Source organism: Heptranchias perlo, unplaced genomic scaffold (genome assembly GCF_035084215.1).
Source record: "Heptranchias perlo isolate sHepPer1 unplaced genomic scaffold, sHepPer1.hap1 HAP1_SCAFFOLD_62, whole genome shotgun sequence".
Lineage (NCBI taxonomy): Eukaryota > Metazoa > Chordata > Chondrichthyes > Hexanchiformes > Hexanchidae > Heptranchias > Heptranchias perlo.
The window spans coordinates 3,565,540-3,593,219 of record NW_027139644.1 but is presented as its reverse complement, the minus strand read 5'-3'; the positions used below and the strand labels follow the sequence as shown (position 1 = coordinate 3,593,219).

General features: G+C 48.4%; 1 protein-coding gene across 1 annotated transcript in view; it reads left to right on the top strand.

The window, feature by feature from the left end:
- The window catches only part of LOC137317439 (NACHT, LRR and PYD domains-containing protein 3-like), a 79,655-nt gene that overhangs the window by 20,011 nt on the left and 31,964 nt on the right, over window positions 1–27,680 (top strand). Inside the window, 9 exon segments of the mRNA XM_067980786.1 lie at window positions 7,977–8,095; window positions 9,797–9,962; window positions 10,797–10,968; window positions 11,074–11,139; window positions 14,842–16,579; window positions 18,118–18,204; window positions 18,364–18,534; window positions 18,697–18,867; window positions 27,061–27,174. Coding sequence (XP_067836887.1) covers window positions 7,977–8,095; window positions 9,797–9,962; window positions 10,797–10,968; window positions 11,074–11,139; window positions 14,842–16,579; window positions 18,118–18,204; window positions 18,364–18,534; window positions 18,697–18,867; window positions 27,061–27,174 — 2,804 coding nt within the window.

Genomic DNA, 27,680 nt, shown 5'->3' with positions numbered 1-27,680 from the left:
CCTGTCCAGTCGTAGCCGGAGAATCTCCTGAAATGGCTTCTCTGCTCCCGTACTGTGAACTCTGGGAATCCCCCATGGATCTAACCTCACCCCTTCCTATTTCTCATCTCGTGTTGGAGACATTATATGAAGACAAGGGTTCAGCTTTCACATGTACACTGGCAACACTCTGCTCTACCAATCCACAATCTCTCCAGGCCCATTCACTGCCTCTGATTTGTCACGCTGCTCGTCCGACTTCCAGTCTGAGACGAGCTGCATATTTCTCCAATTAAACATTGGGAAGACCGAAGACACCACCTTGAACCCCAACCACGAATTCCGTTCCCTCGCAAAACACAAACACAAGTGGAGAATTCTGATTCTAAAACAGCAGTCAAATCTACCACATATATTCATGCTGCTTTCTGAGATTGAATAACTCCTAATGATATGACAAACATGAATGCTGTGCATCACCTAACGGTTCAAAGTTACACGATTCATAACATAATACATTGGTGTTAATATTAGAACAGTGGTAAATCTGTTCACCTCCTATAGTGCTCATTAGTGTTAATATTAGAACAGTGGTAAATCTCCTCACCTCCTACAGTGCTCATTAGTGTTAATATCAGAACAGTGGTAAATCTCCTCACCTCCTACAGTGCTCATTAGTGTTAATATTAGAACAGTGGTAAATCTCCTCACCTCCTAGAGTGCTCATTAGTGTTAACGTTAGAACAGTGGTAAATCTCCTCACCTCCTACAGTGCTCATTGGTGTTGATATTAGAACAGTGGTAAATCTCATCACCTCTTACAGTGTTCATTAGTGTTAATATCAGAACAGTGGTAAATCTCCTCACCCCCTACAGTGCTCATTAGTGTTACTATTAGAACAGTGGTAAATCTCCTCACCTCCTACAGTATTCATTAGTGTTAATATTGGAACAGTGGTAAATTTCCTCACCTCATACACTGCTCAATAGTCAGGTGATGACACCATGAGAAATATGGTAAATAGCTTCTAATATAAGCACCAATCAGGACACATCTCCACCCACACACGGACACTGTCACTGCCCATCGGGACCAGAGGAATCACACCCAGGTATATATTGTATATGTGAATAGATATCATATGGAAGATAACCATCTTCAGCCAGAAGTCCCGAGTGGATGATCCATCTCTGCCTCCTCCCGATATCCGCACCATCACAGATCCAGTCTTCAGCCAATTCGATTCAATGCACGTGACATCAAGAAACGGCTGAGTGCACTGGAGAAAATAAAGACGATGGGCCCCGACAACATACCAGCGATCGTGCTGAAGATTCGTGCTCCAGAATTCGCTGTGCCTCTAGCCAAGCTGTTCCAGTACAGCGACAACACTGGCATCTACCCGACAATGTGGAAATTTGTTAGGGATGTCCTGTCCACAAAAAGCAGGACAAATCCAATCCGGCCAATTACCGCTCCATCAGTATACTCTCAATCATCAGCAAAGTGATGGAATATGTCGTCGACAGTGCTATCAATCAGCACTTGCTCAACAAATAACCTGCTCACCGATGCTCAGTTTGGATTCCGCCAGGACCACTTGACTCCAGACCTTATTACAGTCTTGATCCAAATATGGATTCTAGAGGTGAGGTGGGAGTGACTGCGCTCCATATGAAGGCAGCATTTGACCGAGTGTGGCACCAAGGAACCCCAGTAAAATTGAAGCCAATTGGATTCAGGGGGAAAACTCTAATTTGGCTCGAGTGATACCAAGCACAAAGGAAGATGGTAGGGGTTGATGGAGGCCAATCATCTCAGCCCCAGGACATTGCTGCAGGAGTTCCTCAGGGCAGCGTCCTCGGCCCAACCATCTTCAGCTGCTTCATAAATGAGGTTCCCTCCATCATAAGGTCACAAATTGGGATGTTCGCTGATGATTGCACAGTGTTCAGTTTCATTCGTAAGCCCACATATAATGAAGCAGTCCGTGCCCGCAAGCAGTAAGACCTGGACAATATCTAGGATTCGGCTGATAAGTGGCAATTAACATTTGCGCCAGAAAAGTTCCAGGCAATTACCATCTCCAACAAGAGAGGGTCTAACCACGTCCCCTTGATATTCAACGGCATTAACATCGCCGAAATCCACACCATCAAACACCTGTGTTTCACGATTGACCAGAAACTTAACTGGACCAGCCACGTAACTACTCTTGCTACAAAAGCAGGTCAGAGGCTTGGTATTCTGCGGCGAGTCACTCACCTCCTGACTCCCCAAAGCCTTTCCACCATCTACGGGACACACTTCAGAGGTTTGATGGAATAATCTCCACCTGCCTAGATCAGTGCAGCTCCAACAACTCTCAAGAAGCTCGACATCATCCAGAACAAAACAGCCCGCTTGATTGGCACCCCTACCACTACTCTAAACATTCACTCCCTCCACCACCGGCGCACCGTTGCTGCAGTGTGTACCATCCACAGGATGCACTGCAGCAATTCACCAAGGCTTCTTCGACAGCACCTCCCAAACCCGCGAACTCTACCACCTAGAAGGACAAGGGCAGCAGGCACATGGGAACAAAACCACCTGCAAGTTCCCCTCCAAGTCACAAACCATCCCGACTTGGAAATATATCGTCATTCCTTCATTGTCGCTGGGTCAAAATCCAGGCACTGCCTTCCTAACGGCACTGTGGTATAACCTTCATCACACGGACTGAAGCATTTCAAGAAGGCGGCTCATCACCACCTTCTCAAGGGTAATTAGGGGTGGGCAATAAATTCTGGCATCGCCAGCGACGCCCACATCACATGAACGAAAAAAATGATCAGAAAGTATCTGAATTTAAAAACGAAACTCAACAACTCACAAATATTCAACACAATCTGTGACTAAACATTATACAGTTGCCCCAGACTGTGTAAAACCGAGTCATTTAGTTCATTTATTTTCACCCTGCGCCATGTTTCCCGCCAGAATATTCACTACCTCAGGAATATGGCTGGTTCTGCCTGCACTGTGAGTAAATGTTACCAATGGGCACTCCCAGTGCAGAGTCTCGGCCGACGAGAGCAAGTCTGGAACTGGGTTGTGGAGATCAGCGGGACTCAATGGATTTCACTGGGCAGCTGTCTGTGTCACACCTGATGTGGAGTATTGATCATAACACTCCGGAAATGCTCGATCCCAGAACTAACAGCTGTTGTACTGATGGGGGAGGACGGACTTGGTATCATGTTCAACAAGGCAACGTTATCCTGCTCATTTTAATATTTCTGTCTAAACCTTCTGTTAATATTATATTTATTGCAGAGCATCAGAATCTGGGAACGTCTGTCACCACTATGGCTGAAGGTTCAAACAGGGGAGAAGATCCAACATCTTCAACAAGAATGAGAATGGACACAGGTCGGTTCAGAAAATTCATCAAAATAAAATTTCTGTCCTGACAAAGGGTCCAGATCACTAACAGGAACCTGCAGCTCACACAGGAAGAGGTAACAGCACAGATACTGTGTAGATAGAGGGAAGTGAGTAACGATCTAGAGGGACAGTGCAGTCGAAGATGGAGGTATCTCCTGATACTGGAACTGTCCAATAGATACCAGGTTGTGGGGACTGTAAGGTGGATAGAGACAGGGACTCAGAGGATGGTCTTCCTGAGTAACAGTGTCAGACTGGGGAGCAGGGGGACTCCCCGAGTGGGATGGGGGTGAGAGGCAGGTGGGACACAGGAATCGGAGAGCGATAGTGGTGGGAGATTCTTTCGTCAGGGGAATAGACAGAATCTTCTGCAGCCCTGAGGAGATCCCGAATGGTAAGTTGCCTCCCTGCTGTCGGAGTGAACAACATCCTGGAACAGGTGGGACCATCTCTTTTAAGGAAAGGAGAGCAGAGAATAGCCATTGTCGGAACCAATAACACGGATTGAAGTACGATAATGGAGGGAATATTAAGACTGAGGCTCTAGACTATAAAGCAAGACCTCCAGGTGGTGATCTCCGGATTGTTTTACACTAGGCCACTTAAGGAGGGAAATATGAGGCAGGTCAATGTGTGGCTGCAGGGCTGGAGCAGGAGGGAAGGGTTAACGGTCTCGGGGAGTAGTGTGAGTTCAGGGAGAAGGGAAGGGATGGTCACGGTCTGAACTGACCAACAATGGTTTTACAGACTGGGTGAATGGGGCAGTTGGAGGGATTCAGTTGACATGACTGGAGGGTGAGAAATATCCGGGTCTGAGGCGAGAGAGTGGAATTAATAAAACTGTTGTAGGAGAAACAAAAGATTTATGAAATAGTGAAAAGTTATTAGCAGGTAGAAAGGAAGGTGGTTTTGAACTATTGAAAGATAAATTTACATGATATTGAAAAAAACGAAGAAACGAAAACGGGGCAACATACCGAAAAATCGGAGTCAGGATTAGTTTTATGTCTGTGAATTATTATTATTTTTTTTTTATTCGTTCACGGGATGTGGGCGTCGCTGGCGAGGCCGGCATTTATTGCCCATCCAGAATTGCCCTCGAGAAGGTGGTGGTGAGCCGCCTTCTTGAACCGCTGCAGTCCGTGTGGTGACGGTTCTCCCACAGTGCTGTTAGGAAGGGAGTTCCAGGATTTTGACCCAGCGACAATGAAGGAACGGCGATATATTTCCAAGTCGGGATGGTGTGTGACTTGGAGGGGAACGTGCAGGTGGTGTTGTTCCCATGCACCTGCTGCCCTTGTCCATCTCGGTGGTAGAGGTCGTGGGTTTGGGAGGTGCTGTCGAAGAAGCCTTGGCGAGTTGCTGCAGTGCATCCTGTGGATGGTGCACACTGCAGCCACTGTGCGCCGGTGGTGAAGGGAGTGAATGTTTAGGGTGGTGGATGGGGTGCCAATCAAGCAGGCCGCTTTATCTTGGATGGTGTCGAGCTTCTTGAGTGTTGTTGGAGCTGCACTCATCCAGGCAAGTGGAGAGTATTCCATCACACTCCTGACTTGTGCCTTGTAGATGGTGGAAAGGCTTTGGGGAGTCAGGAGGTGAGTCACTCGCCGCAGGATACCCAGCCTCTGACCTGCTCTCGTAGCCACAGTATTTATATGGCTGGTCCAGTTAAGTTTCTGGTCAATGGTGACCCCCAGGATGTTGATGGTGGGGGATTCGGCGATGGGAATGCCGTTGAATGTCAAGGGGAGGTGGTTAAACTCTCTCTTGTTGGAGATGGTCATTGCCTGGCACTTATCTGGCGCGAATGTTACTTGCCACTTATCAGCCCAAGCCTGGATGTTGTCCAGGTCTTGCTGCATGCAGGCTCGGACTGCTTCATTATCTGAGGGGTTGCGAATGGAACTGAACACTGTGCAGTCATCAGCGAACATCCCCATTTCTGACCTTATGATGGAGGGAAGGTCATTGATGAAGCAGCTGAACATGGTTGGGCCTAGGACACTGCCCTGAGGAACTCCTGCAGCAATGCCCTGGGGCTGAGATGATTGCCCTCCAACAACCACTACCATCTTCCTTTGTGCTTGGTATGACTCCGGCCACTGGAGAGTTTTCCCCCTGATTCCCATTGACTTCAATTTTACTCGGGCTCCTTGGTGCCACACTCGGTCAAATGCTGCCTTGATCTCAAGGGCAGTCACTCTCACCTCACCTCTGGAATTCAGCTCTTTTGTCCATGTTTGGACCAAGGCTGTAATGAGGTCTGGAGCCGAGTGGTCCTGGCGGAACCCAAACTGAGCATCGGTGAGCAGGTTATTGGTGAGTAAGTGCCGCTTGATAGCACTGTCGACGACACCTTCCATCACTTTGCTGATGATTGAGAGTAGACTGATGGGGCGGTAATTGGCCGGATTGGATTTGTCCTACTTTTTGTGGACAGCTCATACCTGGGCAATTTTCCACATTGTCGGGTGGATGCCAGTGTTGTAGCTGTACTGGAACAGCTTGGCTAGAGGCGCAGCTAGTTCTGGAGCACAAGTCTTCAGCACGACAGCTGGGATGTTGTCAGGGCCCATAGCCTTTGCTGTAACCAGTGCACTCAGCCGTTTCTTGATATCACGTGGAGTGAATCGAATTGGCCGAAGACTGGCTTCCGTGATGGTGGGGATATCGGGAGGAGGCTGAGTTGGATTATCCACTCGGCACTTCTGGCTGAAGATGGTTGCAAACGCTTCAGCCTTGTCTTTTGCACTCACGTGCTGGACTCCGCCATCATTGAGAATGGGGATGTTTGCAGAGCCTCCTCCTCCCGTTAGTTGTTTAATTGTCCACCACCATTCACGACTGGATGTGGCAGGACTGCAGAGCTTTGATCTGATCCGTTGGTTGTGGAATCGCTTAGCTCTGTCTATCGCATGTTGCTTCCGCTGTTTAGCATGCATGTCGTCCTGAGTTGTAGCTTCACCAGGTTGGCACCTCATTTTTAGGTACGCCTGGTGCTGCTCCTAGCATGCTCTTCTACACTCTTCATTGAACCAGGGTTGATCCCCTGGCTTGTTGGTAATGGTAGAGTGAGGAATATGCCGGGCCATAAGGTTACAGATTGTGCTGGAATACAATTCTGCTGCTGCTGATGGCCCACAGCGTCTCATGGATGCCCAGTTTTGAGCTGCCAGATCTGTTCTGAATCTATCCCATTTAGCACGGTGGTAGTGTCACACAACACGTTGGATGGTGTCCTCAGTGCGAAGACGGGATTTCATCTCCACGAGGACTGTGCGGTGGTCACTCCTACCAATACTATCATGGACAGATGCATTTGCGACAGGTAGATTGGTGAGGACGAGGTCAAGTAAGTTTTTCCCTCGTGTTGGTTCGCTCACCACCCGCCGCAGGCCCAGTCTAGCAGCTATGTCCTTCAGGACTCGGCCAGTAGTGGTGCAACCGAGCCACTCTTGGTGATGGACATTGAAGTCCCCCACCCAGAGTACATTTTGTGCCCTTGCTACCCTCAGTGCTTCCTCGAAGTGGTGTTCAACATGGAGGAGGACTGATTCATCAGCTGAGGGAGGACAGTAGATGGTAATCAGCAGGAGGTTTCCTTGCCCATGTTTGACCTGATGCCATGAGATTTCATGGGGTCCAGAGTCAATGTTGAGGACTCCCAGGGCCACTCCCTCCTGACTGTATATCACTGTACCGCCACCTCTGGTGGGTCTGTCCTGCCGGTGGGACAGGACATACCCAGGGATGGTGATGGAAGACTCTGGGACGTTGGCTGAAAGAGATGATTCTGTGAGTCTGGCGATGTCAGGCTGTTGCTTGACTCGTCTGTGGGACAGCTCTCCCAATTTTGGCACAAGTCCCCAGATGTTGGTAAGGAGGACCTTGCAGGGTCGACTGGGCTTGGTGTTTTGCCGTTGTCGTGTCCGGTGCCTCGTGGTCCGATGCCGGGTGGTCCGCCCGGTTTTATTCTTATTATGACTTTTCGGAGCGAGATTTTACAACTGAGTGGCTTGCTCGGCCATTTCAGAGGGCAATTAAGAATCAACCACATTGCTGTGGGTCTGGAGTCACAAAGAGGCCAGACCGGGTGAGGGCGGCAGGCTTCCTTCACTGAAGGACATTCGTGAACCAGATGGGTTTTTCCGTCAATCCAGTCGTTTCATGGCCATCATTACTGATACCAGTATTTTAATTCCAGTTTTTTTTTATTTAATTAATTGAATTTAATAAATTAATTGAATTTAAATTCGCCAGCTGCCGTGGCGGGATTTGAACTCATGACTCCGGATTTTAGTCCAGGTCTCTGGATTACCAGCCCAGGAACATAACCACTATGCTACCGTACCCAACTTTGCAAATGTGTTTGCAAAACAAATCATTGCAAACACATTTGCAAAGTCAGAATCTATTAAATATAAGACAAGGTCTGAGTTTTCACAGGACTCAGAGCGAAATGTTCCTGATTATAATATTTTGAGTGGAGAGAAAAATAGTTCTGGACGCCAGTATTAATAAAGGTTCTATGACATAGTTGGAACAATAATAACTTGCGTTTGTGTAGCAACACGAATGCAGTAAAACGACCCAGGGCGCCTCACAGGTACGAGTATCAAAAATAAATTTGACACTGACTCAAATAAGGAGATATGAGGGCGGGAGACCAATAGCTTGGGCAAAGAGGTAGGTTTTAAGGAGCGTCTTCCATGAGAACAGAGAGGTAGAGAGAAGGAGAGGTTTAGAATACAAAGGTGTCCAGGGAGCTATGTTAAGATAGAATCCATATCTACCCAATTAAGCAATAGGATAAAGCAGCCCGCTTGATTGGCACCCCATCCACCACACTAAACATTGGGCTCATAAGTGGCAAGTAACATTCGCGCCAGATAAGTGCCAGGCAAAGACCATCTCCAACAAGAGACAGTCTAACCATCTCCCCCTGACATTCAACGGCATTACCATCAACATCCTGGGGGTCAGGATTGACCAGAAACTGAACTGGACCAGCCATAGAAATACTGTGGCTACGAGAGCAGGTCAGAGGCTGGGTATTCTGCGGCGAGTGACTCACCTTCTGACTCCCCAAAGCCTTTCCACCATCTACAAGGCACAAGTCAGGAGTGTGATGGAATACTCTCCACTTGCTTGGATGAGTGCAGCTCCAACAACACTCAAGAAGCTCGACACCATCCAAGATAAAGCAGCCCGCTTGATTGGCACCCCATCCACCACACTAAACATTCACTCCCTTCACCACCGGCGCACTGTGGCTGCAGTGTGTACCATCCACAGGATGCACTGCAGCAACTCGCCAAGGCTTCTTCGACAGCACCTCCCAAACCCTCGACCTCTACCACCTCGAAGGACAAGGGCAGCAGGCACATGGGAACAACAACACCTGCACGTTCCCCTTCAAGTCACACACCATCCAGACTTGGAAATATATCGCCGTTCCTTCATTGTCGCTGGGTCAAAATCCTGGAACTCCCTTCCGAACAGAACTGTGGGAGAACCGTCACCACACGGACTGCAGCGGTTCAAGAAGGCGGCTCACCACCACCTTCTCAAGGGCAATTAGGGATGGGCAATAAATGCTGGCCTCGCTAGCGACGCCCACATCCCGTGAACGAATAAAAGAAAAAAGAAAAACATTCCCAGTGGGTTTTGCAGGCCAGCAATCAGTGGAGATTAGATAGAGTGGGAAGTGCGGGAAACTAGTTGTGGATAAAGGTTTGGTGAGATACAAAATATTTCCTTTAGCTTCAAAAAATGATGGTCGAAGTGAAAATGTTGGTGTGCTAGAGGAGGATGTGGGCCCAGAGTTAGAGATAACTGCAGAGAAGGATTTGGATCTGAGGAACATCGCCGAGGTGGATAAATCACTGGGCCCAGAGATAACAGACCCGAGGCTGTTAAAGGAAGTCAGAGAGGAGACAGGAGGGACCCTGACCACAATTTCTCAATCCTCGATTGTTATCAAAAATATCCAGGTGGACTGAAGGAGCCCAATTAATGTCTCTGGTAAAATAAGAAGAGAGGGTTAACTGGTAACTGGAGACCAATTAGTCTCCGTCAGTAGTGGGCAAACTCCTTGAATCTGTAATTCCAGGTCGAATTAGTGAACATTTAGAGATACAGGGGATGATCAGGGGAGGCTGGAACTGATTCGCTACAGACAAGTCGCATTTGACAAATTTAATACAGCTTTGTTGAGAGGTCACTATATCGATCGATGGAATGTAGCACATGCGGTGTATATGGGTTTTCAGAAGGTTTTTGATAATGTGACTCACAGGAGGCTTCAGCCGTTTGGAATAAGAGGAAATGTAGCCACCCGGATAGAAAGTCGATAATGTATTTAGTTTTCTCCATTTTTCTCACAGATCCGAACACTGCAATCACTGAGTTCCTGACAAAGTGCGACGATTACCAACTGTTCCAGTTGACGAAATTCTACCGGGACAGACTGGAACAGGCGATTGAAGAAGTGGTCGACGGAGTCAGCTCGTTGTTAACATACGAGAGGCATTTTAGTGGACTGGAGCATCGGGTAAGTGGAAGGGACACATAATGTTTTTTTATTTGTTCATGGGATGGAGGCGTCGCTGGCGAGGCCAGCATTTATCCCCCATCCCTAATTTCCCTTGAGAATGTGGTGGTGAGCCTCCTTCTTGAACCGCTACAGTCCGTGTGGTGAAGGTTCTCCCACAGTGCTGTTCAGAAGGGATTTCCAGGATTTTGACCCAGCGACGAAAATTGAACGGCGATATATTTCCAAGTCGGGATGGTGTGTGACTTGGAGGGGAACGTGCAGGTGGTGTTCCCATTACCTGCTGCCCTTGTCCTTCTAGGTGGTAGAGGTCGCGGGTTTGGGAGGTGCTGTCGAAGAAGCCTTGGCGAGTTTCTGCAGTGCATCCTGTGGATGGTACCCACTGCAGCCACTTTGCGCCGGTGGTGAAGGAAGTGAATGTTTAGGGTGTTGGATGGGGTGCCAATCAAGCGGGCTGCTTTGTCCTGGATGGTTTCGAGCTTCTTGAGTGTTGTTGGAGCTGCACCATTCCAGGCAAGTGGAGAGTATTCCTTGTAGAATGAGTTTGGTTTATTTAAACATCAGAGAACTAACGGGATATCAGATCTTGGAATCATAGGATGTGACAGAACTGAAACAGGCCAAATAGGAAAGAAATGGATCAAACTGAAAATACAGTGAATCTGAAACAATGATACGAAGAGGTGAAAATGCCCAATGGATCGGTCAGTGTCCGCACAAAGGACAGGGGAACGTTTCGGATATAACTCTTGTGTGGACTGAAAACAAAAGGCAAACAGTTTAAGTGGGACTGGGAAAAGGAGAGACCAATATATTCATTATTATCCTTTACAGAAAGTCGTTGATCTCGTGGAGAAGGGAAACAGGGCGGACAGTTCCAAACTTGTCCTAAATCTGGTGATGGAGAAAGGCTCTCGGGCCCGAAGGGTGATGTGGGAATCCTTTGTGAAAATGCACCATGCGGTACCAAAGTTGGACAAAATACTGAAAGAGATGCAGGAACTTGGTACAGTAAAATCACACACTGAATTCAATTCCAGATTGAAACACGGCAGAATTTATTATAATATTACACAGATCTGATTTCATGAAATCTAATTGATTTAAACAGGTCCTGATCCATTTGATTATATGAACATCGGACGAGGTTTACCTGAAATACCCAGTCACCTGAAAGGTAAGTGATGAAATGGGGATTTCAAACCGTTTATTTCACCTTTGAGAATCAGAATGTTTGACTGTAGCCTTTTGATAAGAGATTGTCAGAATCTGGGAATCAGAAGTTGAAAGGAAGGCGGGAACAGAATAAACTTTGATTTTGATTTCTTAATAAACTTCAAATCGTCTGCGCGATCCGTTAGTATTCGCTGTTCTCAATTATTTGCAAATTTGCAGATGTTTTATTACTCCAGCTAATCCAGGCGCTGATTACGAACAGTTGTGAAAAAAAGTTCATGCCTGGCAGGACCCTGATACACTGTGAATCCCCATACATACCTGGAACGTTCCTGATACACTGTGAATCCCCATACACATCTGGAAGGTTCCTGATACACTGTGAATCCCCATACACACCTGGAAGGTTCCTGATACACTGCGAATCCCCATACACACCTGGAAGGATCCTGATACACTGCGAATCCCCATGCACACCTGGAAGGATCCTGATACACTGTGAATCCCAATACATACCTGGAAGGTTCCTGATACACTGCGAATCCCCATACACACCTGGCAGGATCCTGATACACTGCGAATCCCGCTAAAAACCTGGCAGGATCCTGATACACTGTGAATACCCATGCACACCTGGCAGGATCCTGATACACTGCGAATCCCCATACACACCTGGCAGGATCCTGATACACTGCGAATCCCGCTAAAAACCTGGCAGGATCCTGATACACTGTGAATCCCCATACACACGTGGCAGGATCCTGATACACTGAGAATCCCCATACACATCTGGCAGGATCCTGCTCACTTCGAATCCCCATACACACCTGGCAGGATCCTGATACACTGTGAATCCCCATACACACGTGGCAGGATCCTGATACACTGAGAATCCCCATACACATCTGGCAGCATCCTGCTCACTTCGAATCCCCATACATATCCAGCAGGATCCTGATACAATGTGAATCTCCATTCACACCGGGCAGGATCCTTATACAGTGTGAATCCGCTTACACACCTGGCCGGATAGTGATAGTCTGTGAGTCCCCATTCACATCTGGCAGGATCCAGATACAGAGTGAATTCCCATACACACTTGGCAGGATCCTGAGACACTGTGAATCCCCAGACACACCTGGCAGGATCCAGATACACTGTGAACCCCCATACACACCTGGCAGGACCCTGATACACTGTGAATCCTCATACTCAATTAGCAGGATCCTGATACACTATGAATCAACAAACACACTTGGCAGGATCCTGATATATTGTGAATCCTATACACAACTCCAGTGTACCCCACAGATGCTTTCGGCTCACAATCGATGAGCAGTGCTTTGTGCCAGACGTCACGGTTTACCTGCGCCCCGAGAAAGCTGCTCACAATCAGCTGTAGGGAACGAGGTGGAGAAATTCGAAATATAAAAAATGATATAAATTCACAAAGTGTTCGATCTGATCTGAGAAGATGTACAGATGTTTACACAATAGATCATTAATCCTTGGAGAAATGTGAGGGAAAGACAATGTTCAGGGTAATTCGGAAGTTTTTGGCTAGCTTCCTAATGGCAATGAAAGAGAGAACTTATTCTACTCAAAGACTAGTCCTTTAATTCAGAGTCTTTTTAGACCCAATGGAATGACTGAGGCCAGTGAAAGAGAGAACTTATTCTACTCAGAGAATAGTCCTTTAACTCAGGGTCTTTTTAGATCCAATGGAATGACTGATGGAAACAGATTTGTAATTTCCCAAACCTGCATGGTCGGAAATTTAGACCAAAATGAAACAACGGAGTATAATTATTGGGAGAACAGTTGAAATGAACTGTGAATGTTTTCTGCTCCAACATTGCACTGAATGATGTGGGCAGTAGTTCTAATTCTAATTCTAATCGGTGATATGACAGGACTGTTCGGAAAGCACATTCGATGTTGGTGTAAAACGGCCGAAAAATTGTTCGCAATTTCTGAAACACAATATAACATGAGAATGATGAGGGACAGGAAAAGGCCATTTGGCCCAAATAAGCCTGTCCCTGTTGGAGAGATGACCCCACCTCCCCCTCCTCTCAGTGCATCCACAGAAACACGTTCAATTGTCTCTTCACCCCACTTACACTGCCCCTTTAGTGTCCTTCCCAGGCTCTCTCGCCCTTAGGGTGAGAAAATGACCCTGACTTCCCTTTCCCGTTTTTAATTACTTTGTTGATTGTGAGCATGTTTCCTGTTTCCGTTGAATATATTCAAGAATGAGATCGATAGATTTTTGGACACGAAGGGAATCAATGTATATGTGGACAGGGTGGGCAAGTGGATTTGAGGGAGATGAGCCATGACCTTAATGAATGGCGGAGCAGGCTCGAGGTGGTGTATGGCCTAATCCTGCTTCTATTTCTTATGTTCTTCTGTTCTTACTAATGTTGGGAATTCCACTGAAACATTTTAATCCAGAATTCGCTTGCACAAACAAAATAAACCAAACCCTCTCGCCATTCCGTGAACCGAAAGTCCGAATACCTAACATCATCATTCTGATTCCACTCTGTACCTTGAGAATGGCAGTAATCGTTACCTGTGAAAAGGTGACGAAAGAAATGTACATTATACCCCAGAGAATCTGCCCGAGTCCTGAAACAAAAGCAATTTAACTGCTGTGTATTCAATCTGTCCCTCTCCCAGTGCCCACAATATCGCAGATAACCTGCCCGAGGTCTGATACAATAACAGTGGACCTTCTGTCTATTCACAGGCTGTCCCTTTCCCAGTGTGCACAATATCCCAGATAACCTGCCGAGGTCTGATACAATAACAGTGGGACTTCTGTCCATCCGCAGTCTGTCCCTCTGCCAGTGTCCACAATATCCCAGATAACCTGCCCGAGGTCCGATACAATTACAGTGGAACTTCTGTCCATTCACAGTCTGTCCCTCTCCCAGTGCCCACAATATCCTAGATAACATACCCGAGGTCTGATAAAATAACAGTGGGACTTGTGTCCATTTAGTCTTTCCTTCTCCCAGTGCCCACAATATCGCAGATAACCTGCCCGAGGTCCGATACAATAACAGTGGAACTTCTGTCCATTCACAGTCTGTCCCTCTCCCAATGCCCACAATATCCCAGATAACATGCCCGAGGTCTGATACAATAACAGTGGAACTTCTGTCCTTCATAGTCTGTCCCTCTCCCAGTATCCACAATATCTCAGATAACCTGCCCGAAGTCTGATACAATAATAATGGAACTTCTGTCCATTCACAGTCTGTCCCTCTCCCAATGCACACAATAACCTATTTCCCATTTCCGCAGAGGGTCAGCACCACTGACGGTTTCATAAATTATTCCACTGGAACCTCAAGTTTCAGATAACCAGAATCACGTTTGGATTCGCAATGAGATGTCCATGGTACAGGGCAGGGCTGATAGTATTAACCATCAGAGTGAAAATATCACCTTCATAGAAATCTCCATGTTCAGAAAATATTAGAATCAAGTGAGGATTTGCAACTTTTCTAAGCCCTTGTTCACTTTCAAGCGAGGTTTTCAATAACTGAGTTTAATTTCCTGCTCACACCTCGATTGAAGCTGTGAATTAAATCTCGCAACATTTTACTGAATATTAAAGTGATATTGAGAATCTGTTTTTATGCCAAGACAACTAACAAGGAGAACCGCTTCCTGTCTGTTCTAATTGAAGATGTTCAACAGAAACACAAGGAAACACTCCGGGTCCAAACTGAAACACTGAGAGTGAACACGATCCTAATAAAGGAGAAGGTTAAGATTTTCCAGCTGGTCACTCTATACACTGAGCTAACGGTCATTTCTACTGTTCGAGATCGGACACTTGTAGAACATGAACTGCTGGCAAGAGGCCGAGACCATGAAGAGTGGAGAAAGAAACATCTCCGGAGAGAACTGGAAAAAATCCGAACTGATCAATTGTTCCAGAGCAGTTTTACCCAGAGAAAATACAAATCTGGGAGTTCAGCAGCAGTGAGCGGAGTCGCGGGGATTGGAAAAACAACAATGGTACAAAAGATTGTTTATGACTGGGCCACTGGGAAAATATACCCACACTTTCAATTTGTTTTCAGTTTTAAATTCCGGGATTTGAACGCGATTAACTGTAGAATAAACCTGAGGAATCTGACACTGGATCTGTATCCTTACTTTGGGAATATTCTGGGAGAGCTCTGGAAGAACCCAGAGGGATTACTGTTTATATTCGATGGTTTAGATGAATTCAAGGACAGTATCGATTTTACTGACAATCAGAGAAATACAGAACCTCAGTACATGTGCACAGACCCTGAAGACTGGTGTGAAGTTTCTGACATTGTGTACAGTTTAATACAACACAAGCTGCTCCCAGGATGTTCAGTGTTGGTGACCAGCCGCCCCACTGCATTACATTTGTTGGAAAAGGCTGAGATCAGTGTCTGGGCTGAAATCCTGGGATTTGTTGGTGAAGAACGGAAGGAATATTTCAACAAGTTTTTTGAAGATCAGGTGGTGGCAGCAGCTGTATTCAAACATATGGAGGAGAACGAGATCCTGTACACCATGTGTTACAACCCTTCCTACTGCTGGATCCTCGGTCTGTCTCTGGGTCCAATCTTCACACAAAGAGACAGGAAACAGCAGCGAGTTCCCAAGACCATCACCCAACTATATTCCTATTATATTTACAACATTCTGAAAAACCATGGCCGAGAGATTGAATCCCCCCGTGATGTATTACTGAAGATCGGTGAGATGGCCTTCACAGGAGTCTCCGAGAAGAAGATTGTGTTTAGAAATGGAGATTTGATCAAGTACAATCTGCAACCTTCCCAGTTCCTGTCTGGGTTCATGATGGAACTTTTGGAGAGAGATGATTCTGCCCAGAGTGTGGTTTACACATTCCCGCACCTCACCATCCAAGAGTTTGTCGCCGCACTCGCACAATTCCTGACTCCAGATCCAGGGGACATCCGGAAACTCCTCAGTGAAGCCCACAGCAAGGAAGATGGGCGATTTGAGATATTCCTCCGTTTTGTTGTTGGTCTCTCCTCCTCACAGTCAGCTCGGCCCCTGGAGGAGTTTCTGGGTCCATTTCTTCATCAAATAATCTGCGGAGTGATTGACTGGGTGAAGGAGAAGGTTGAAGGAGAGATTGGAAACACATCGAATGAAACTGGTAAAAGGAACCTCCTGAACACATTCCACTACCTGTTTGAGTCTCAGAATCAAACACTGGCTCGGGTCACAGTGGGATCTGTGGAAACACTTACATTTAGTGGATTGCGACTGACCCCGATTGACTGTGCAGTGCTGTCTCATGTCATTGGACTCTGTGATGCAATAAAAGTCCTCGATCTGGAGAGCTGCTCCATTCGGTGTGAAGGACTCCAGCGGCTGGAACCTGCACTGCACAAATGCCAGGTGTTGAGGTAACTGTTTATTTGTCTCTAACTGTTTGGTCAATTGTCGAACAGTCACGGATTGTATTGTTGCTCCGTAATGAAGAGAAACAAACAGTTCAATTAAACCAGAGAGAAGCAGATTCAACACAAATATGACAAATGATAAGAGGATCGGTTAGTAATTCCCTCAGGACTGGAGAATCTCAAATGGATCCTTGTGAACAAGTCGGGATTTTACAGCCTTTATCGGATCAGTAAATACAGGTCACTGAAAGAGTCTGATAATTTAATTTTAATAAATAATATTTATTGCTGTTTTTCTCACTGCCTGAGATACGTCCATTGAAGAGGATCCTCTCACTGTTACTTACACGTAGACTGACACTAATTGCAGCAGTCTGTGTGTTGGAGCATCCCACCCTCTTCCCGAGGTGTGGGGACAAGTGACAGTCACCGGACTGTCAACGTGTGTAGGAGAGGGAAGCAGAAACACCAAACATTCAGTAACAAAGAGCAAAACACAACTTTCGGGCATTCAACCGCCAGTGGGCGGGCTGAGCTTTCCCCGCGGGACCGCGGTCCGTTATCTTAACTCAACAATGAAACAGCCCCTCACACGCTCCAATACATCCACCATCTCTTCACCCAGCTGGCAGCACTCGTGCATGAGTCAGAATGTCGAGGATTCAGGCCCCTCGCTCATTAATCCAGGCCGACACTTCAGTGAGATTTGGGAACTAAAATCTGCCGGTAAAAAGGTTCCAATCGAACGGGTTGTGGGGTATTCGCCCAGGAGTACAGACACACACCGGCCAGCGGTGTGCCCTCACACACCGCGGGAGGCTCCTGGGTTAACCAGGGGCAGTGAACCCGGGAATTTCCCATAATCTGCCCCCTGTGTGTGAGGCCCCGCACGGGGAGGGAACTTCAGAAAAATCCCCATAAACTGTCGGGCACGTTTCACCTGAAATAAACTTTGAGACAGTTTAATGGGAATAAAGTGAGAGACTCCCCTCCCCTACAAACTAGGAGTAAAGGGACATTTAAAACTTGTAACAGGACAGAATAAACTCTCCTTGTTACATTAAATCCTGGGGCACGCATTTCAAGCAGCCGTTAGCGCCGTTTCACAAAATAACTCACCCCGAGATATTATACAGATTAATATAACACTGAATAAAGTACAGATAATCACCGCTTTATCATTTAATTCGGGGAAAATCGCCACATTCCCATAAAATCTGGGATTTAAGCAGCAGCAGAAGTGAGACAACTTTCCCCAAATATGACGGGACCGGTCACTGACCTCCAGGAGGGGAATTCTGATCATCAGGGAATGAGACCAGACTGAGGGACATTTAAAGGCTTCACACAGACAGCACTTTATTTAATAAATACATTTAAATGAGGAGTTGGACAGAGTGAGATTCATTGTCAGTGACAGGGAAATATGGTTATTAATTTCCTGAAGATTTTTTAGTATTTCCTGTAATATCAGAGAGAAATTGTGTCAGATCTGGGATTGGATTCAGTTTGTTTCTCACTCTCGGTTTGTTTGTGTTTAGACTGGGGAGCAATAAACTGGGAGATTCAGGAGTGAAACTGCTGTCTGCGGCTCTGAGGAACCCGGACTGTAAAATACAGGAACTGCGGTAAGTATCAGACTGTGTGAGATTGTGTTTATAATAACTGGATGTCTAACACGGTACATTAATGTCAGTATAAGTAATAACAATTCAAATAAATACTGGGAATTTACTCTGATTACTGTTATCTCTGCTCGTCTCTTTCTCTCTCTCTCTGATCTCCAGGTTATGGAGTAACGGTCTCACAGCTTCTTCTACCGAGGATCTCGTCTCCGTTCTCAGCACAAACCGGTCACTGACGGATCTGAACCTGGGTAATAATAAACTGGAAGATTCAGGAGTGAAACTACTGTCTGCTGCTCTCAGGAACCCGAACTGTAAAATACAGAAACTGCAGTAAGTATCAGACTGTGCGAGATTGTGTTTATAATAACTGGATGCCGAACACGGTACATTAATGTCAGTATAAGTAACAATACTAAAAATAAACACTGGGAATTTTCTCTGATTCCTGTTATCTATTGCTCCTCTCTCTTTCTCTCTCTCTCTGATCTCCAGGTTATGGGATATCGGTCTCACAGATTCTGGTACCAAGGATCTCGCCTCCGCTCTCAGTACAAACCGGTCACTGACGGATCTGAACCTGAGTGACAATAAACTGGGAGATTCAGGAGTGAAACTACTGTCTGCGGCTCTGAGGAACCCGAACTGTAAAATACAGAAACTATGGTAAGTATCAGACTGTGTGAGATTGTGTTTATAACAACTGGATGCTGAACACGGTACATTCATGTCAGTATAAGGAATAATAATACAGATAAATACTGGAAATTTACTCTGATTCCTGTTATTTCTCTCTCTCTGATCCCCAGTCTGGATGGTGTCGGTCTCACAGATTCTTGTACAGAGGATTTCGTCTCCGCTCTCAGTACAATCTGGTCACTGACGGGTCTGACCCTGGGATTAAACTCCTTCACAGACCGATCTGTCCCCGCTCTCCGCTCCCTCATACTGACCCGCAAGAGTCTGGAGCGGATCCGGTGAGTGTTTGTGTTAATGTTTAATGTAATAAATAAAACACCAATTGGATTCAGTACCTTTTATGGGTAATATTTGTCTGTAATTATTATTGAAATATTAATCCTAGTCTCCCTGTTATTTACACTGTTGTTCAATCTGTTTATTTCATGTTTAATCTTTAATCTGTTTCAGGCTGTGGGGGAATCAGTTCAGTTCAAACGGAAAGAGACACCTGGAGTCACTGCAGGAATCCAGACCCGGACTGAGTGTGGGAGTGTGAAATTTTCAATATATGACCATTCCTGGTCTCATTATATGAACATTTCAATTTATAACAATTCCTGGTCTCATTATATGAACATTTTTGGCCGATTCTCTGTCCCTCCCCTTTAACCGGCCGCGCTCCAGGTTGAAATCCCAACGGCCCTTGAACGGTTTCCAGCTCGAGCTGAGCGAGCGTCGTCTCCCATTGTGACGTCAGAGGCCCAGCGACAGGGTCACGAGACTCAGTCACTCGGTCCCCCAGCGCTGATTCTGCCGGAAATCCGGGGCTGGATGGTCACCAATGGGACACTGGGTCAATGTACAGGCAGGAAGGGCCCAGGGTGGGGCTCAGTCTGGGCTGCAGTGGGACACTGGGTCAATGTACAGACAGGAAGGGCCCAGGGTGGGGCTCAGTCTGGGCTGCAGTGGGGCACTGGGTCAATGTACAGACAGGAAGGGTCCAGGGTGGGGCTCAGTCTGGGCTGCAGTGGGGCACTGGGTCAATGTACAGACAGGAAGGGCCCAGGGTGGGGCTCAGTCTGGGCTGCAGTGGGACACTGGGTCAATGTACAGACAGGAAGGGCCCAGGGTGGGGCTCAGTCTGGGCTGCAGTGGGGCACTGGGTCAATGTACAGACAGGAAGGGCCCAGGGTGGGGTTCAGTCTGGGCTGCAGTGGGAAACGGGGTCAATGCACAGAGAGGAAGGTCCCAGGGTGGGGCTCAGTCTGGGCTGCAGTGGGACACTGGGTCAATGTACAGAGAGGAAGGGCCCAGGGTGGGGCTCAGTCTTGGCTGCAGTGGGACACTGGTTCAATGCACAGACAGGAAGGGCCCAGGGTGGGGCTCAGTCTGGGCTGCAGTGGGACACTGGTCAATGTACAGACAGGAAGGGCCCAGGGTGGGGCTCAATCTGGGCTGCAGTGGGTCACTGGGTCAATGTACAGAGAGGAAGGGCCCAGGGTGGGGCTCAGTCTGGGCTGCAGTGGGACACTGGGTCAATGGACAGAGAGGAAGGGCCCAGGGTGGGGCTCAGTCTGGGCTGCAGTGGGACACTGCTTCAATGCACAGACAGGAAGGGCCCAGGGTGGGGCTCAGTCTGGGCTGCAGTGGGACACTGGGTCAATGTACAGACAGGAAGGGCCCAGGGTGGGGCTCAGTCTGGGCTGCAGTGGGACACTGGTTCAATGTAAAGAGAGGAAGGGCCCAGTGTGGGGCTCAGTCTGGGCTGCAGTGGGACACTGGTTCAATGCACAGACAGGAAGGGCCCAGGGTGGGGCTCAGTCTGGGCTGCAGTGGGACACTGGGTCAATGTACAGACAGGAAGGGCCGAGGGTGGGGCTCAGTCTGGGCTGCAGTGGGACACTGGGTCAATGTACAGACAGGAAGGGCCCAGGGTGGGGCTCAGTCTGGGCTGCAGTGGGGCACTGGGTCAATGTACAGACAGGAAGGGCCCAGGGTGGGGCTCAGTCTGGGCTGCAGTGGGACACTGGGTCAATGTACAGACAGGAAGGGCCCAGGGTGGGGCTCAGTCTGGGCTGCAGTGGGACACTGGGTCAATGTACAGACAGGAAGGGCCCAGGGTGGGGCTCAGTCTGGGCTGCAGTGGGGCACTGGGTCAATGTACAGACAGGAAGGGCCCAGGGTGGGGCTCAGTCTGGGCTGCAGTGGGACACTGGGTCAATGTACAGACAGGAAGGGCCCATGGTGGGGCTCAGTCTGGGCTGCAGTGGGGCACTGGGTCAATGTACGGACAGGAAGGGCCCAGGGTGGGGCTCAGTCTGGGCTGCAGTGGGACACTGGGTCAATGTACAGACAGGAAGGGCCCAGGGTGGGGCTCAGTCTGGGCTGCAGTGGGGCACTGGGTCAATGTACAGACAGGAAGGGACCAGGGTGGGGCTCAGTCTGGGCTGCAGTGGGACACTGGGTCAATGTACAGACAGGAAGGGCCCAGGGTGGGGCTCAGTCTGGGCTGCAGTGGGGCACTGGGTCAATGTACAGACAGGAAGGGCCCAGGGTGGGGCTCAGTCTGGGCTGCAGTGGGAAACGGGGTCAATGTACAGACAGGAAGGGCCCAGGGTGGGGCTCAGTCTGGGCTGCAGTGGGACATTGGGTCAATGTACAGACAGGAAGGTTCCAGGGTGGGGCTCAGTCCGGTCTGCAGTGGGACACTGGTTCAATGTACAGACAGGAAGGGCCCAGGGTGGGGCACAGTCTGGGCTGCAGTGGGAAACGGGGTCAATGTACAGACAGGAAGGGCCCAGGGTGGGGCTCAGTCTGGGCTGCAGTGGGACATTGGGTCAATGTCCAGACAGGAAGGTTCCAGGGTGGGGCTCAGTCCGGGCTGCAGTGGGACACTGGGTCAATGTACAGACAGGAAGGGCCCAGGGTGGGGCTCAGTCTGGGCTGCAGTGGGGCACTGGGTCAATGTACAGACAGGAAGGGCCCAGGGTGGGGCTCAGTCTGGGCTGCAGTGGGACATTGGGTCAATGTACAGACAGGAAGGTTCCAGGGTGGGGCTCAGTCCGGGCTGCAGTGGGACACTGGGTCAATGTACAGACAGGAAGGGCCCAGGGTGGGGCTCAGTCCGGACTGCAGTTGGACACTGGGTCAATGTACAGACAGGAAGGGCCCAGGGTGGGGCTCAGTCTGGGCTGCAGTGGGGCACTGGGTCAATGTACAGACAGGAAGGGCCCAGGGTGGGGCACAGTCTGTGCTGCAGTGGGACACTGGGTCAATGTACAGACAGGAAGGGCCCAGGGTGGGGCTCAGTCTGTGCTGCAGTGGGACACTGGGTCAATGCACAGACAGGAAGGGCCCAGGGTGGGGGCTCAGTGTGGGCTGCAGTGGGACACTGGGTCAATGTACAGACAGGAAGGGCCCAGGGTGGTGCTCATTCTGGGCTGCAGTGGGAAACGGGGTCAATGTACAGACAGGAAGGGCCCAGGGTGGGGCTCAGTCTGTGCTGCAGTGGGACACTGTGTCAATGCACAGACAGGAAGGGCCCAGGGTGGGGGCTCAGTGTGGGCTGCAGTGGGACACTGGGTCAATGTACAGACAGGAAGGGCCCAGGGTGGGGCTCAGTCTGGGCTACAGTGGGAAACGGGGTCAATGTACAGACAGGAAGGGCCCAGGGTGGGGCTCAGTCTGGGCTGCAGTGGGACATTGGGTCAATGTACAGACAGGAAGGTTCCAGGGTGGGGCTCAGTCCGGGCTGCAGTGGGACACTGGGTCAATGTACAGACAGGACGGGCCCAGGGTGTGGCACAGTCTGGGCTGCAGTGGGACACTGGGTCAATGTACAGACAGGAAGGGCCCAGGGTGGGGCTCAGTCTGGGCTGCAGTGGGACACTGAGTCAATGTACAGACAGGAAGGGCCCAGGGTGGGGCTCAGTCTGGGCTGCAGTGGGACACTGGATCAATGTACAGACAGGAAGGGCCCAGGGTGGGTCTCAGTCTGGGCTGTAGGGGGACACTGGGTCAATGTCGAGACAGGAAGGGCCCAGGGTGGGGCTCAGTCTGGGCTGCACTGGGACACTGGGTCAACGTACAGACAGGAAGGGCCCAGGTTGGCGCTCAGTCTGGGCTTCAGTTGGATACTGGGTCAATGTCCAGACAGGAACGGCCCAGGGTGAGGCTCAACCTGAGCTACAGTGGGACACTGGGTCAATGTACAGACAGGAAGGGCCCTGCGTGGGGCTCAGTCTGGGCTGCAGTGGGACACTGGTTCAATGTACAGACAGGAAGGGCCCAGGGTGGGGCTCAGTCTGGGCTGCAGTGGGACACTGGGTCAATGTACAGACAGGAAGGGACCAGTGTGGGGCTCAATCTGAGCTGCAGTGGGACATTGCGTCAATGTAGAGACTGGAAGGGTCCAGGCTGGGGCTGCAGTCTTACATCCACTGAAGCAAAGTGTGCCCTGCTTTAACATCTCATCGGTGAACGCAGCATTAAAATGGAAAATAGAATCAGGCAGTGTTGAAAACGAGCTACTGATTCGCTGTCGCCCACTTTGCTCTGACGCCCGAGGTGAATTTATTCTCTAATCTATTCCTTAGCCTGGCGATCTCATGGGGTTAAATTGTCAGATATTTAGATAGTGAATCCTACATTAATCTCACCAATCTGCGGTCATCTCAGACACTGATCTAAACTATAATGTGATAATCAGTGATCCAGCTAATGCTGAATTACGATGATACTCTCAGCTGATTTTACAATCGCTTATTCATTGTGTTAAGTATCTGCATATTACTTGTTATTAAAATTGCTACTTGACTCTGTATACAACTGCTATAATTTACTTATTATTGGTATATTCAGTGTTTAAATAATGATAATTGTGATTATCAAGACAATAAACCATTGTTGTGCATGATTTGCTGTCTGAATTCTTTGAAGATTTGGTAAGAAAATGTTAATCCATTCACTCAGTAGCTTGTGGGGATCCTAATTGATGGTCGGTGAGGTGAACCCATTCAATCTGAACTGGGAGATGTAAGACAGTTCAGCGAGCAATATTAAGCATCATTCACTTCTGGACATGGGCTGGGAGGGTCAACCCAGACGGTTCCTTCGTGAGGAGGTAAGGTGAAGGGGGTCAAAGGTTCATCTGGTCCCTTGCCATGTATTTGTTGGGACACTGAATACCAGCGCTCTAACGGGCTTACAACACAAAACCCTTTGGTTCAGAAGCGATTGTGCTCCCACTGAACCACAGCTAACACGAGTATGGAATGAAATCTAAATCTACCTGTATGAATGAGCCACGCTACAGATGTCAGGATATGAATAGGATTGAAGGTTCAATGTACATGAAGATCTCAGAGTGACAGCATCTGGTCTCGGAGAAGACCCTAGTTTCAGTACTGAGAACTAAATCAGTGCATCATGACGGTAAGGGACAGGATAGGAAAAGCCGAATCTGTCGAGGTTCAAACCCAGGATCAGTCTGCCCAGTGAGGAGAGGACACAGCTCCACGTCTCCTCAAGTTATCCAATCCTCCATTGGCATCATTAAATCAACCTCAATATATCTGAAACAAATTTTTAAAAAAATCCTTGTTGGTTGTCTGCTAAAAACGGGGAGCAAATGTCATACCTGTTTATCAAATAGTGTGTGTCTGACTCTATGTTCAGATGCAGCCCCTCCCCCCATTATAGAAAGAGAGTCTCTGCCTGATCTAACAGAGCACTTTAAGCCGCAGTTATCCCGCGATAGAAACAGTCTGCACTTTCCCTCCCCATGTCTTTCTAGAGAGAGGAAGAGCTGTCTGTTTCTCTTGCCCTCTCTCTATCGGTTTCCCTCTCTCCCTTGTTCTGTTTCTCCCTAATGCTCTGTTTTTATTTGTTCTTTTTCTTTCCCTGATCTCCATAGAATCATAGAAGTAAAAACATTGCAGCTGATTGTTACAATGAAAATGATAACTGATACAGAGGGGAATAAAGTTACAGATTGTAGTTAAATTAGACATGATAACTAATACACAAGGGGAAAAATACTGTTGATTGTTAAATTGGACATGGTAACTGGGTCAATGTACAGACAGGAAGTGTGCAGGGTAACAAGTATCCCTCTGTACAGTATGTGTCTCTCCCAATGAGGAGTCGGACTCTGCAACTTGTGACCCTACAACCCTCCAAAATCTCTGCGCTCCTACAATTCTGGCCTCTTGCACATCCCCCATTGCCTTTGCTCCACCATTGGCGGCCGTGCCTTTAGCTGCCTGGGCCCTAATCTCTGGAATTCCCTCCATAAACCTCTCCGCCTCTCTCCCCTCCTTTAAGACGCTCCTTAAAACCTACCTTTTTGACCAAGATTTTGGTCACTTGTCCTAATAACCTCCTTGTGTGGCTCGGTGTCACATGAATCGCTTCAATGAAGCGCCCTCTGACGTTTTACGACTAAAAAGGTGCAATATAAATGTAAGTTGTTGTCCGTGTGCTGTGTTAATAAAACCCCTCCGTTTACTTCAGCTCAGGCCTGGGCTCGTTAGTTTTTTAAAATGGTGTTCGTGTTTTAAAATATTGAATAAAGGTTCCAGGAAATGTAATCCCTCCTCCTCCAAGCGGCATCGCAGACCTGACTGTTTGAACCAGTGAACCGTGTATGTGTGGCGAGGTCTTACTCGGAAGGCTGGATATGCAGTTTACACAAAATGGTGAGAGGGACTGTGAGCGAAAGAGCTCAGCTGGGACCCCACAAAATGGCCTCCCGAAATACAACGCAAAATGGCCGCCATACACCTGCCGCAAAATGGCCAACGTGAACCCGTCGCAAAATCACAGAATGATACTCACAAAAGGAAGCCGTTCGGCCCATCGTGCCGGTGTCGGCTCTTTTAAAAAAACTAACCAGATGGTCCCATTACCCTGATCTTTCCCCGTGGCCAAAACATTTTTCCTTTTCTAGTAATTAACTAATTCCCTTTTGAAAGTTACTATTGAATCTGTTTCCACCTCCCTTTCAGGCAGTGAATTGCAAATCATTACAACTCGTTGCATAAAATATAATCCTTCCTCATGTCACCTCTGGATCTTTTGACAATTATTTTGAATCTGTGTCCTCTGGTTACCGACCCCCTGCGACTGGAAACAGTTTCTCCTTATTTACTCCATCAAAACCCCTCAAATGGCCGCTCTGTCCCCTCAAAGTTGTCCCATCTCCCCAAAACACAAGCATCATTTTGAGATTATAACAAACCCTCTAAGCCCGGACAGGGGTTCATGTTTCAGATGTTAATCTCCTCTCGGCCCCTGTTTGTCTCACTCTGGGTTAACGTGTTTGTATAACATTGCAGGCCGGGCTACTTTAACCCCAGGCTTTAACCTGGTTAAATCGTAACGGTCACAATCGAACAGGAACATGTTAAACCGAGGCCCCAAAACCAGGGCCCAGAGAGGAAATTAAACCCCAGGGCAATAAACAGACCGAACTCTCGTGGGCCCTGTTTGGGTGCAGTCTGTTGAGGAGGCCTCGGCCGATCTCCCCTGGGGGAGGCCTCCATCAGTCCCCTTCAGGGAAGAAGGTCTCGGTCGGTCTCCTCTGGGGGAGGCACAGGTCTCCCTAGAGGGATCCCAAACTGGCAGTCTTTATATTTAGACCACCATCACAACAACTACCACTACTTCTACAAAAACAAGTTGCATTCGTCGGATAGCCACCTTGGACAAAATGGCGAGAAGTACGTTGGCCATCTTGGACAAAATGGCAGCTATCTTGGGCAAAATAGCGGCAAGTACCGCACAGAGTGTCCCCAGTGATATCGCAGTGACCCCACAATGTCCCAGTGATCCCACAGTGAACCCAGAGTGCAACCAATGATCCCAGAGTGCACCCAGTCACCCCAGAGTAAACCTAGGTGCACCCAGGGATTCCAGAATGCACCCAGTCAACCCAGAGTGATCCCAGAGTGCTGCCAGGGATTCGTGAGTGCACCCAGGGACCCAAGATTGCACCCAGTGATCCCGGAGTGCACCCAGTCACACCAGAGTGATCCCAGAGTGGAAGTCTTCATATTTAGACCACCACGACGATAATTACGACTACAACAAAAACTTGTATTTTTGATATATATATATATATATATATATCATATATCTGTATATATTATACATGTATGTGTATTTGCACATGGTCAGCATGGCGGCAAGTACAATCGCCACCGTGGACAAATTGGCCACAAGTGTGGCGACCATCTTGGACAAAACGGCGGCATGTACGGTGGCCATCTTGGAAAAATGGCGGCAAACATGGTGACTAACTTGGACAAAATGGCCTCACGTACGACGGCATTCTTGAACAATATGTGGGCAAGTGAGCAGCAGAGTGTCCCAAGTGATCCCACAGTGACACCAGAATGTCCCAGTGACCCCCTCAGTACACCAGAATGCACCCAGTCACCTCAGAGTCATCCCTATTTTCACACAGGGATACCGGAGTGCACCCAATCATCCCATAGCGATCCCAGATAGCACGCAGGGAGCCCAGAGTGCAACCAGTCACTCCTGAGTGATCCCAGAACGCACGCAGGCAGCCCAGCGTGCACCCAGTCACCCCAGATAGATCCCAGAGTGATCCCAGAGTTCTCCCAGGCATCTTAGAGTGCACCCAGTCACCCCAGATTGATCCCAGAGTGATCCCAGAGTTCTCCCAGGCATCTAAGAGTGCACCCAGTCACCCCAGATTTATTCCAGAGTGGACCCAGTGATCCCAGAATGCACCCTATCACCATGGATTCATCCCAAAGTTCGCCCAGGGA